Source organism: Poromitra crassiceps (genome assembly GCF_964638095.1).
Source record: "Poromitra crassiceps genome assembly, chromosome: 10".
Classification (NCBI taxonomy): domain Eukaryota; kingdom Metazoa; phylum Chordata; class Actinopteri; order Beryciformes; family Melamphaidae; genus Poromitra; species Poromitra crassiceps.
This window is the reverse complement of record NC_139631.1, coordinates 38,570,912-38,584,351: the sequence shown is the minus strand read 5'-3', so window position 1 is coordinate 38,584,351 and position 13,440 is coordinate 38,570,912. Positions and strand designations below refer to the sequence as shown.

Here is a 13,440-nt window from a genome sequence, read left to right as displayed (position 1 = left end):
TATCTGTGATTTCTTTTTGCAAAGATCGATTGCTCCATAAGTGTAAAAACTCATGTTTAAAGATGCTCTATCAATAAATATCGCTATCAGCCTTCCAAAAAAATAGACATGGGGTTTAGAGCAGCTCTTCTTAGGTGAAGTGTGAACGCCCCTCCTCCACACTGTTAGTTGTGTAAATACATGAATATTTCTTCACTGACTATTTAGAGACAGAAGCCTTTGTTACCTGTCCTCCCCCCTCTCATTTCTCTTCCTTGGACCTGTCTGTCATTAGTTAACACTGGGAAGGTTTGGGAGCAACAATACAGAACTGGTTACTGCATCTGTTATAGTGGAGATACTGCCGGGCATAGCCTAGATAAGGTAAGTCTTGAGATCTATTAGTTCATAAAGAATCTGAATTATTAGTTGTGGTTTTCACTATGTATGTGTGAAGGTATGGAAAAGTATGAGTTGAAGCATTTTTGAGGGAGTGTAAAATGACAGCATAGCGAGAAAATGTATGTGGTATAAAATCATTGAAAAATAGATAAATGCAGTATAATGGGTGTTTCAAGAGTAGGTATGCCTTTTTCCTTCTTCTTTTGGTAACAAAAAACAACGCTCTAGAAATCGAGGAAACTTCCTCAATTGTCAGATTTCCAGGCATCATGTCCTGAAAGTGTACCCAGAAACAGAAAATATTGAATAACAGAGTAAGTATTAATGCTATATAGAAAAATGTATACCTACTTTTTGAAACATCACTTATAAATAACAAGAATATGGAAATTAGAATTGAAAAAAATCCAGAATTCTGTGTTCTCAACAGGAGGAAATATTCTACTGTACTTGCTTGCTGTAACCTGCTTTGAGGAAAGAACTGTAGATATTTAACAGTCAAAATAATAATCTATCTGAAGAGGAGTGTGGGTATTAAGAATGATGAAGCTGAGATGTATTGGATAGGTCAGGGCCTGCGGTGTGACGGGTGTCTTTGTTGTCACACCAAACAAACACTGCTGTCCTGTCAACACACTTCACCACACACACACACACACACACACACACACACACACACACACACACACACACACACACACACACACACACACACACACACACACACACTGCCTCCACTTCACCACGGCTTTCAGAGGATCTCCAATCACATCGCCACTTGATCTAACATCTGTAACTATCTGTGCGTGTGGCGTTTTGTTGTGAAAAGTATCTGATTACATTTACTCAAGTACTGTACTTAAGTACAATTTTGAGGTACTACTTTACTTGGGTATTTTCCATTTTATGCTACTTTGTACTACATTTTAGATTGAAATACAGTGTTTTTTACTCCATTACATTTATTTCACAGCTATAGTTACTAGTTACTTTTCAGATCAATGTTTTTTATAATACTAGAAATCTTGTGCGCTACGCGCGCTTGATTCCTAGTGTGGAGACTCTGGAGATGATGCGCCATCTCTGCGGTTATGGAAATCGGCCGCTCCGCGGGCTAGCAGACACAACGGCACATTTAGTTGCCCGAGTGACATCACTAATGACATCACAATTGCCCGAGTGATGTCACAGTTCAGCAACTGTGAGCCATCGGCCCTTCAATCACAGCTGCTCAAGTGACATCACAACTGCCCGTGACATCACAGTTGCTCGAGTTACATCATAACTGCTCGGGTGACATCACAGTTCAGCAGCTGTGCACTATGAGCAACTGTGCGAGCTCTCCAATTGACATCACAGTTGGGCAACTGTGCGCCATTGTGCAACTGTGTGCCATCAGCTCTCCAATTAGTATCCAAGTTGCTTGAGTGACAATACTCATGACATCACAACTGCCTGAGTGACATCACAGTTGGGCAAATCATAGGTGAGCAACTGTGTCCCCGTGCAACTGTGTGCCATCGGCTCATACTACATCACAGTTGCTCGAGTGACATCACTGATGACGTCACAGTTAAGCAATTTTGCGCTGCGCCAACTTTTGCCCAGGAAGTGATGATGTCACTTTTGGGACACAAAACGTGACTTACACCGCTACCCACCTCACTGATGATGTCACTTTCGTGACTGACAGACACAGGACAACGCCCACCCACCCACCCACCCACTTAGCCAATTTTTACTAAGAAATACAATAAATACACATAATAAAATAATTATATAAATATTAAAATGAATATTTTAACATTTGATCATCTAACTATAAAATAGCATTGTCATAGACTACCCAAAAGTATAGCAAAATTGTTAAGATTAGCTTAATGTTGACAACTTTAAAATGCTGCTTACATGTATGTCTTTTTTTCTGTCTGTCTGTCTGTCTGTCTGTCTGTCTGTCTGTCAATAAATCAGTATTACCATTCTGGTAGCACTTTACATTACAACTCGGTAACAACATAGTAATAGGGGGGTAATAGTGTGATAATAAAGAAGTAATAACTAATACCATATAATACCATGGTAATGGTAATTAGAAAGTAATAACCAGGTAATATCTTGGTATTAACACTGGTGGGTGTTAGGGGGTTGCAGATTGCTAGCTGGGAAGGGTTTCCAGGTAATCCCTACATCTCTAGATATTTGGTTTAATTTAATATTACTGTAGCATGACATTAAATTCCCCCATTATTACCATTGTTTCTGACCCTGTTTAGCCTATTACATAAATGTCAGTCTAATTACCCAGACCCCATTGCTAATACCAAGCTATTACCTGGTTATTGATGGCAAGACCTTCCTCCCGGCTCAGAAACACCTTGGGTTCAGTGGAAGACACTCAACCCGCCTGAGAACAAGCACGGGATGATCAAAAGCTGCTCTGGTCAGATGGGGCTACAAGACCACCCCAACCACCTGTGAATGTGGAGAAGCAGACCACACTATGGAGCACTGCCTTGTCTGCCTTATACCCAAACCTTGCAGCTCAAAAGACCTTGCAGAGTTCAATAAAAATGCAAAGAACTGTGTAGAGAAATGGGAAACTGTCATATAAGCATCATGCTTCGAAGAAACGAAAAGAAGAAGAATGCAATTACATGTGACCTAATTATTACTTCTTTATTCCATGTTACTGAGCTGTAATGTAAAGTGCTACCAATATTCCAATAATTTATGAAACATATTACTCTAAATGTGGACGGTTAGGACTTTTACTTGCAATGTAGCATTTTTACATTGTTGTATTGCTAGTTTTACTGAAGTACAAGATCTCAGTACTTCTTCCAGCACTGAATGTAACACTAACTTCTTACAGGAGTCTTACAGGTCTAGAGGAATGAATGTAACACTAACTTCTTACAGGAGTCTCACAAGGTCTAGAGGAAGACTATCAGGACAGAAGGATGGATCAGACTTGTGTCAACTGCTTGAAGACCATGATGACATTTCTCAACTTCATTTGCTGGGTAGGTTACAGATCCAGACCTACGCATTTCAGCTTTCATACAAATCTTTTTTTTATTTGTTAATATGTAATACCTAAGGCAGCCAGTAGATGGGATAACAACATAGATCATCATTGTCATTTTTATGTTATCCTGTGCAATGTAATGTTAAATTATATTATGTTATCCCACATCATTTTCTCCTAAATGTATATAAAGTACATGTAGCATCTTGGAATGAAACCCACCAATTAGAGAATGTAAGAAATAGATATAGGAATTCTGGACAAAATCATAATCTAATCTATCATCATCATATCATTCTGTGCTCATGAACGCACTATCTCAGGAAAGCCTCGAGGACATTTCCTCAAATTTGACACAAACACCCACTTGGACTCCAGAATGAATTGATTAGATTTTGGTGGTCAAAGTCAAGGTCACTGCGACCTCACGTCTGTCCCGTGGTATACGTGATATACCACGAATGCCCGGGGGAATTGCATTACATGGCACAAATGTCCACTTAGGCTCAAAGATGAACTGATTACAATTTGGTGGTCAAAGGTCACGGTCACTGTAACCTCACAAAGGTTTGGCCATAACTCAAGAATTCATACACTAATTATGATTTCACACACATTTTTATTTGATAAAATTATGAAGTGATAACGTTTTATATATCCAAATGTTCAAAGGTCAACTTCACTGTGACATAATGGTTTGCTTATCACTGTAGCAGGGGGGGGGGGGGTCTTGGGTCATTCTACTAAAATGGTGGAAGGTTAACATTAATTACATTACATTAATTATATTGATTTACACCCGGAGCTACTTGTATGAGTCCACCCTCTTCAATTCCTCTCCCTGGATGACAGCCAGGACAGGGGGCCTCCTGTTCCTCTGGCAGTCCACCACAAGCTCATTGCTTTTGCCAATATTGAGCTGGTGATTATTGTTGCATCATGTTACGAAGCTCCCTATGAGTCCTCTGTATAGCTGCTACTCTGTAAAAAATAATAAATAAATAAATAATAAATAAATAAATAATAAATAAATAAATAATTTCCAGTGTTTCTCACTGGAAATTATTCACTGCTACTGTATCTCATACATGTGTCAATATAGTGATAACTTGCATTTCGCAAAACAAAAAACAAAAACACACTTTCTACCTTTTTGCCGGCCTAGAAGAGCCTCAGGGGCCTATTGTACTGACTGACTGACTGACTGACTGACTGACTGACTGACTGACTCACTCACTCACTCACTCACTCACTCACTCACTCACTCACTGACTCCCCATTGTTGAAGTGTTGAGCAGCAGCAGGCAGCTGAAGGTGAATGTAATCACCTACTGTAGTTGATTATATTGACCTGCGTCCACAGCTCCAAAGTGGGAATATTTTGGCCGAACTTTGCTCTTATTATTAAATTCCTTAAAAATTTCACACAACATATATTTTATGAGTCTGTATTGATGTAAACGGCAACTTGACTTGTTGACAGAGGCATACAACCATGAGGCGGTTATTTATTTATTTATTTAGGAGGTGGGTGTATCAGCCATCAGAAACCCATATCTGTTGTGTGTTGCAGCTGTGCGGTGCGTTCGTGGTGGCGTTAGGAGAGTTCCAGATGATGCACTCCAAGTACGCCTCCCTCATCCCCACCTTCTGGCCCATCTACCCTGCCAACACGCTGGTGGTCACCGGCACCATCGTGACCTGCGTCTGCTTCCTGGGCGTGTTGGGAAGCCTCAAGGAGAACCGCTGCATGCTCCTCAGTGTGAGTCTGTCTCATACAGTACACACACACACACACACACACACACACACACACACACACACACACACACACACACACACACACACACACACACTTCATGGGACAGCTGTAATCAATTGCTGTAAAGCAACTCTCTACTTCATGCCGAGAGCTATCACCCTACACCACTTAAAAAGAGCATTCCCATTGGCCAGTTCAAACGCCTACAGTAGGAATTGCACTTCTGATAACTCTTTCAACACACACTCAAATGATCTTGAGGCCCGTTTTCAACAGCGTGGGTACCCTGAGCACTGGATAAAACCAGCCTCCAGCAAATACAGAGGTTGTACGCAGCTTGATTGTCTCACCACTAGAGTGAGACAAAAGGTAGATCAACCTATCAACTGCACCATCCAATACTCTCCTCTTGGCAAGCATTTCGAGAGAATTGTCAAAAAGCACTGGCACATTCTCAGTTCTGACCCTGCCCTGGGTAAAGCCTTCTCGTTGTTGCCTCGTGTTGTCTATAAAAGACCTCCTAACCGTAGGAACCTTTTGGTGAGGTCTTATTGGCCTCAGCCCAGTCCCTCTCATTTCCTGACTGGTGTCCCTGCTGGCAACTAGAAGTGTGGCAGGTGTGCCCAATGCAATTTTACTTATAAATGCCACTCTTTCAACCACCCGTTACTGGTAAACGCTATCCTATTAAAGGCATTATCAGTTGTACTACTGTAAACATTATTTATATGATTTATTGCGTCTGTGGGTTAGCCTACATAGGTAAGTCATCTAGGGCCCTGAAAACTAGAATTTCAGAACACCGGAGCGATATCCGTACCAAGGATTTTTAAAATCCGGTTGCTCTTCACTTTTTTCAGGCCAATCATTGTATTTCATCCTTAAAATACATTGGCATAGAACATGTTAAACTGCCACCTAGGGGAGGTGACATGAATGCGCTACTCCTCAAGAGAGAAGCCTTCTGGATCTCTACTTTAAACACAGTCAGTCGGGGCCTCAATGAATCTTTTGACCTGAGACCTTTCCTGTAGCCACTTTATGAGAATTTATCTATCTTGTTTTTAGACTTTTTCGCTTTTTTGTGGGGTATTTGACCACTCTATACATACATTTAGTATTGCCTGTATCCTGTCTGTTATCAGAGATGTATGCCTTAAAGCCCCCCCCCCCCCTTTTTTTCTAAATTAATTACTCACTTAAGTATTTCTTATGTGACCTAACCTTTTACTCGCTTTCAGTGTTTTTTTTACCAGTGTAGTTGATTGGGGCCTTTATTTATTTTTACCCCAGATTATCTATTGATTGTGATGTGTAGCCTAGGCTACTGTGTACTTTGTACAACTTATTACACTTGGCACCAGTCTGTATACACATGTGAGTGTATGTATTTCTATTTGACTATTTCTACACTGAGTCTTTATATTGTATACGTTTATATTATATATACTCTTCTACTTATTACTTATTTTCATATTGTACTTTTTATAGTGGGATTGTCTTACTATGATGATTTATTTTTGTATGGAGCATGATGTACTCTGGTTGATTGTCTTCACCTGACTTATTTTCTCTCTGCCAATTGGTGGAGAGGTGTAACCTATATATATGAGTACTCTGTCATTTCCTGCTTCATTCTGAAGAAGGTCGCGTGAGACCGAAACGTCCAGAAATAAATCTATCCGTCTGGGAGACATCTTGTTCAGCAGTGTGCGGACTCTACTCTTCTTCTACATTGTTTGACCCCTTGTCCTGCACCTGCAATGTTGACTGGATGTGCGCGCTCTACTCTCTTTTGTACAGCTTTAACAATGACATGATATTAAATTCAGTGTAATTTTCTGATGTTTGTCTGATGACTACATTGTAAGGATAGTTTATCTACACTTCTAATGGCTTTTCTAATGTGTTTTTAATACAGTTACTAAGGTTTGACATATTGAGTGCAATCTTATTGCACTATTTGTGTAGCTGGAGATGGATTGGGTTTGCCAAACAGTGATGGGAAAGTATTTGAAAGTCAATTTAGAATATGTTTCTGTGGTTGTCTATCTTAGCACAATCTTAACTGTCCTAACCCCACCCATCTGGTCCACCACCATACAGTTTAAAACAGAAATAATCATTTGAGCCAAATCTGCTCTCTGCTTGTTACTACACATTGTAATTGCAAACAAATGCAGAAGCTATAAAGTCATCTTGTTTGAAAGTCTGATTGTATCGTATTGTATCAGAATCAGAATCAGAATCACTTTTATTGCCACAGTATGCAAGTTACATACGAGGAATTTGTCTTAGTGTCTGTATGCAGCGTAGCGGTCACATCAATATACAGAGATAAGAAATAGCTAACTAAAGACAATCCCCAAAGTTGCAAGTGCAATCAAATCGAGTAAATATATATATTGATGATGATTGTATGTATATATTGATGATGATTGTATGATTGCAGTTTTTCATCCTGCTCTTCATTCTGATGTTGGTGGAACTGGCCATGGCCTGCGTGTTCCTGGTCTACAATAGAGAGGTACACAACACACATCTCTGTCTGTATGTTTGAAATATGTTTATTAGGATAAACCCCTTGAGATGAGTCATCGCATTTTTGAGAGGGTCCCAACATACAACATACACACATTAATATATATATATATATATATATATATATATATATATATATATATATATATATATATATACAAAAGTATAATTGTCTTAAATGTATGTCCAATCAGCAATTAAAGTGGTTACCATCTAAAATAAGCAGCTATTGTAAGCAAAGGTCTTATGTTAACAATCATTTCACTAATAAGCCCCCTACAACAATTATTTTTTAATTAATTAATTGATTGATTGATTGATTGATTCATTCATTCATTCATTCATTCATTCATTCATTCATTCATTTATGTATGTATATGGTGGGTTTTCATTTTGGGATGAATCTCTTTGATTGCAGTATGGCACCTCCTTGTTGAGACTCTGTGAGCTCACAGATATATAATATATATCTATATATAATATAGAAATATCTCAAGTCCAGCAGGGGGCAGTTCTACAAGAGTTTTCTCTGCAATTTGAGGCTGTAATATCTCGTTTCTATGTGTGATGCTTTGTGCATGTTGCCGGAAATCAGACCTGTCATTTGAGTTTACGTGTTTATTTTCAATGTACAGATCAAAACTCTTCCACACTATTATATGAATTGATCCATAATCCATAATGTGTGTGGTGCAGATCAACACATACTTTGAGAAAGACCTGACACGGAGCCTGGAAACCTACAAAGGATCCACTCAAAATGGGAACCAGACCATTAGGAATGACTTTGACGCTGTCCAGTACCTGGTAACTGTTCCACTACACTGCTCCATCTATTGGTTTTCTCCATATCCCCATATTATTTTCATTTATACTTCATTTATCTTTATATCATTATATATTTTTTCACTTATTTCATGCATTTTATTTTTTTGCTATATTTACATACCCATAATATGGTCATAATATGTTCTACCATTATTGTTTTACACACCCTAATGATGCTGTAAATCATAATTTTACAGACATAATTTTTATTTATTCCTATTTATGTTCTTATATATAATTGTATTCATAGTAGGGATGCACAGATATGAAAACTTTGGCTGATACCGATAAATATTAGCATTGCTGTTATTTTGCTCATCTGCCCGATACGGATATGATTGCCGATAGTTCAACACATTCACACCAGAGGGAGCTGCCCAGTACACATCTCCTATAATGCAAAAGTTCTCAACCTTTTTCACTCCATATTAGAGCCACAGACACCAATTGATGAGATTATGTCTGACCCAAATCTGAGAATATTTTTTATTGTCAGAAATGGTTTTGTCCAGAACTCCACGACTATCTGTACTGTAGGTAGAGAGATAGCTCTGAAACTATGATCGAAATAATTATGCTAAAATAACAAAATGCTGAAGTTGAACAATTCATCCATTTGCCACCAGGGTCATTTGCCAATGACCCTGGTGGTCATTGGCAAATGACCCTGGTGGTCATTGGACCCCACGTTGAGAACCACTGTCCTACAGTCTCAGTTTTAAATGAACCACATGTTCAGACAGTATGTGACTGAAGCAGCTCTGTCTGTGTGCAGTTCAGGTGCTGCGGAGTCCACAGTGAGGCCGACTGGGAGGGCACAGTCCCCCTCTCCTGCTGCACTAAAGACCCCTGTAACACCGTCCCACAACCCAACTGGAAGGAGGTGGGTCATATTGTCACCATCTAAACCAGGGGGCTCCAAACACATCTCAGGGTTACCACAGGTCCTTCAAATCCTTGAAAGTTTGTGAATTTGACAGGAGGAAGGGGGGCTTGAAAGTTTTTGAAAATAAATAGACATGGGTCAGAAATGGGTAAGTTCAAAGGTCAGGAACGGCATTTGATCGGACCTTATCCCAGGCACCCATCATTAAGATTTCTGCTCTTGTTGATTATGACATTATAAACTAAGATCCTTTTAGCCCCTCAGTTAGTACTTGACATCATCACCATTCTGAACTTTTGAGTGAGGAACCTCACATAACGCTCATTCTTGTTTCTGTGTGGAGTGAAACGCTTTTGTTTGATGAGTGAACAGGAGGGTTATATGAACTCTTGTCTTTCAGGGATGTCTTGTGAAACTGGAGAACTGGTTCGCCGGAAACTTCCTCAGCACTGGTGCAGGCGTCGTTTGCCTGTTCATCATACAGGTTAGTCCTCAGCACTGGTGCAGGCGTCGTTTGCCTGTTCATCATACAGGTTAGTCCTCAGCACTGGTGCAGGCGTCGTTTGCCTGTTCATCATACAGGTTAGTCCTCAGCACTGGTGCAGGCGTTGTTTGCCTGTTCATCATACAGGTTAGTCCTCAGCACTGGTGCAGGCGTCGTTTGCCTGTTCATCATACAGGTTAGTCCTCAGCACTGGTGCAGGCGTCGTTTGCCTGTTCATCATACAGGTTAGTCCTCAGCACTGGTGCAGGCGTCGTTTGCCTGTTCATCATACAGGTTAGTCCTCAGCACTGGTGCAGGCGTCGTTTGCCTGTTCATCATACAGGTTAGTCCTCAGCACTGGTGCAGGCGTCGTTTGCCTGTTCATCATACAGGTTAGCGACATTCAACAGTTTGTTTCCCCTCACTCACTCGAGGCTTTGACGTGGCAGCTATGGCGGCCATATTGGTGGGCCGCGCTGCAGCTCCAATGGCCAATCGGGGTAGTCACCTAATTCAAATGACTATTGCAATACTCACTAAATATCGTGATATTCAATATTATAGAGGGCCAAAGTGGACGTCACTTCCTGCTTCAGCATAACCCTACCCCTAACCGTTTATTTTCCCATAGTCATTTCGTAAAATACTGGTAAAAGTAGTTTTACTTGGTGAAAATAAGTGATTCAGCTATATTTAGAATCAGGAGAGACCATAGAACATTTCAGTCATACCAAAAACAAAAACAAAACAAAAAACATAGAAAAAACCTTTTTTTTCGTACTTTTTGTTTTACACGTTTTGGTCTGATTGAAATGTTCTATGGTCTCGCCTGTTTCTAAAATATAGCTGAATCATTTGGTTTGACTAAGTACTATTTTTACAAGCATGTTATGAAATGTCTATGGGAAAATAAATGGCGGATGAAATCTCTCTGTGCGTATGCCTAAACCAGAAGTGGGCGTGACTTTGGCTCTCTATTGGAAATCAGCCCAAGCCTCCTGCAAGGCCTCAACTGTCCCAGTTACCTCTGTCTTAGTCCTTTCTTTACTTAGTTGGACTCTAAGGTAAGGACTGCACATTCTCTGCATCGGTTACACATAGTTGACTGTTTTGTTCTATTTTGTCTTTACACGTAAAAAGCTGTTTGATATTGGTTCTTCTACCGCACATTTAATATGTCTTCGTCTCTGTCTGCAGTTCCTGTGTATGTGCTTCACCATCCATTTAATATGTCTTCGTCTCTGTCTGCAGTTCCTGTGTATGTGCTTCACCGTCCCCGTCTTCTGCCACTTCAGTCGACGTGGACTGGGTTACAAGTGAAAAGACCCAGTGTGGCATCGTCTATGTCTGCTTTCACCACAGACACTTTTCCATGGGTTAAAAGGTTATCTTCTCCACTTTTCCTTTGCTAACATGTATAGAATGTATTTAGAGACTATCTGGTTTTAGTAGCCAAAAAGCCTTTCAAGTGCAATAACTTGCCTGACCTTTTCTTTAAGTGTCAATGTGTCTCTTGAAGTGTTGAGGATGATTCTGCACTATAATCGTGCGTCTTCTACTGACAATAGGACAATCAATACACATTATGTATGCCAGCTGTCCAAACACTCATTAGAAGTGGATATGAGTTTGACAGTGTATCCTTATAATAAAATTACCTAGGTGTACCAGCTCATACCACATTAACCCCCGAGGTACCAGCTCGTACCACATTAACCCCTGAGGTGCCAGCTCATACGATATTAACCCCCGAGGTGCCAGCTCATACCACATTAACCCCCGAGGTGCCAGCTCATACGATATTAATCTCCCGAGGTGCCAGCTCATACAACATTAACCCCCGAGGTGCCAGCTCATACCACATTAACCCCCGAGGTACCAGCTCATACCACATTAACCCCAGAGGTGCCAGCTCATACCACATTAACCCCCGAGGTGCCAGCTCATACCACATTAACCCCCGGGGTGCCGGCTCATACCACATTAACCTCAGAGGTGCCAGCTCATACTACATTAACCCCAGAGGCGCCAGCTCATACCACATCATTAACCCCCCAAGCACCTTCGTACCTGGCACAGAAGAAATTAAGGGAAAAGAAACACACAGGAAAGACAACTTATTTGGGCATAATCAACAGGTGGTACATGTCAGAGTGATTCAAATACATGTGAATACATGTGACCGTCTGGTAAATTTAGACCTGTCTGACTCAAATATACAGTAGACAGGGAAATAGACTACTTTCACTTATGTCAGAGATGCAGTAAAATTGAACATATAATTATAACAAGGTACATGTATGATTAAATCTCTCACACACATTCATTACCGAAGCCCAAAACACACACAGACCACCCACCAAACTAGATTTGAAGGCTGCGTAGCAGCCTGATATTCTAGTATTGTAAAAGCTCGCTATAAAAAGAATTCTGTGCATTTTTTTCTTTCATTTTGTTATCTTTGATATAGGACACAAGCCTGTGTAAATGTGTTTTACTATATCCTACTCTTAGCCTCAGAAAGTATGTATGAAGAATGCACTTAGTGACTGAATGTTGTGTGATATGTGTATACTGATAGTCTACTATCTATTGTATTGTTGGTTGTTCTACTTTGTGTGTTGTAGGCTACTACTATGTTGGTTATCTGCGCTGAAGCCACAAATTCCTATATATAAGTTGTGCTTAGAAAAGAAATGTGACTCATCAGAGTTGTTTCAGTTCAGCAGTTGATATACTGCAAGTCCCTGAGCAAGCAAAGGAGCCCTACACTATCACCCTGTTTCTGACATTTTTGATAACTAGGGAGCCGAAAGCCTAGGCTCGCCCGCTGCTCGGGCTCGCAGCTCTTCTGCTGCGTGGCCTCGCCTGCCCTATTGGCACGCGCAGCGCACAATCGCCTGCTCTATTGGCATACAATTGCTCTACAATTGCTCAACTCATACAATTGCTCAACTTCGCATCACTGACATCAATGTCACTGATGACAGTGATGTGTGTGCGTGTGTGTGTGTGTGTGTGTGTGTGTGTGTGACATCATGTCCTGTGACAACTTCAGTGGGACAAAAATTGAAACAGACAGACAGAGCCCACTTGCTCACTTTTATATAAAGGATGATGGTAATAAAAAATAGTTTGTTAAACTCAATTGGAAGTTTTACTTTGGAGAGATCTTATTTTTGTATGGTGTAATATAACGTGGAGGAGTATGTCAAAGTAAATGTACAAGTCAACAACAGCTGAATGCAATCTCAACCCTTTACTAAAATATTAAATATTTGGTTTCATCTTATGTATTGAAATTCTTGTTTGACACCACATTCTGCATCCAACTTTGATTATCCAAGTTTGGTTTTAAGTTTGGATGTTCACATAGCATTTTGATTCAAAAAGAGAGAAAACAACAGGGAACCAACTGTGGTAACAGTTCCTCGTAGTATTTCAAAATGGTTTTCTCTGAAATGTGAGGAAATGTACTGTATGTGACATTTATGAAACAACCTAAACTCCCTCACGTCACTCCCCTCTTC

General features: G+C 40.2%; 1 protein-coding gene across 1 annotated transcript; it reads left to right on the top strand.

The window, feature by feature from the left end:
* The first annotated feature begins 242 nt into the window (after positions 1-242).
* Positions 243-13,153, top strand: LOC310783931 (leukocyte surface antigen CD53-like). Its single transcript, XM_083644865.1, has 8 exons — positions 243-363; positions 3,301-3,404; positions 4,983-5,171; positions 7,624-7,698; positions 8,409-8,519; positions 9,316-9,423; positions 9,827-9,910; positions 11,162-13,153. Exons 2-8 carry the CDS (start codon positions 3,342-3,344, stop codon positions 11,228-11,230), a joined length of 699 nt encoding a protein of 232 aa, XP_083500991.1. The 5' UTR covers positions 243-363; positions 3,301-3,341; the 3' UTR covers positions 11,231-13,153.
* The last annotated feature ends 287 nt before the right edge of the window (positions 13,154-13,440 follow it).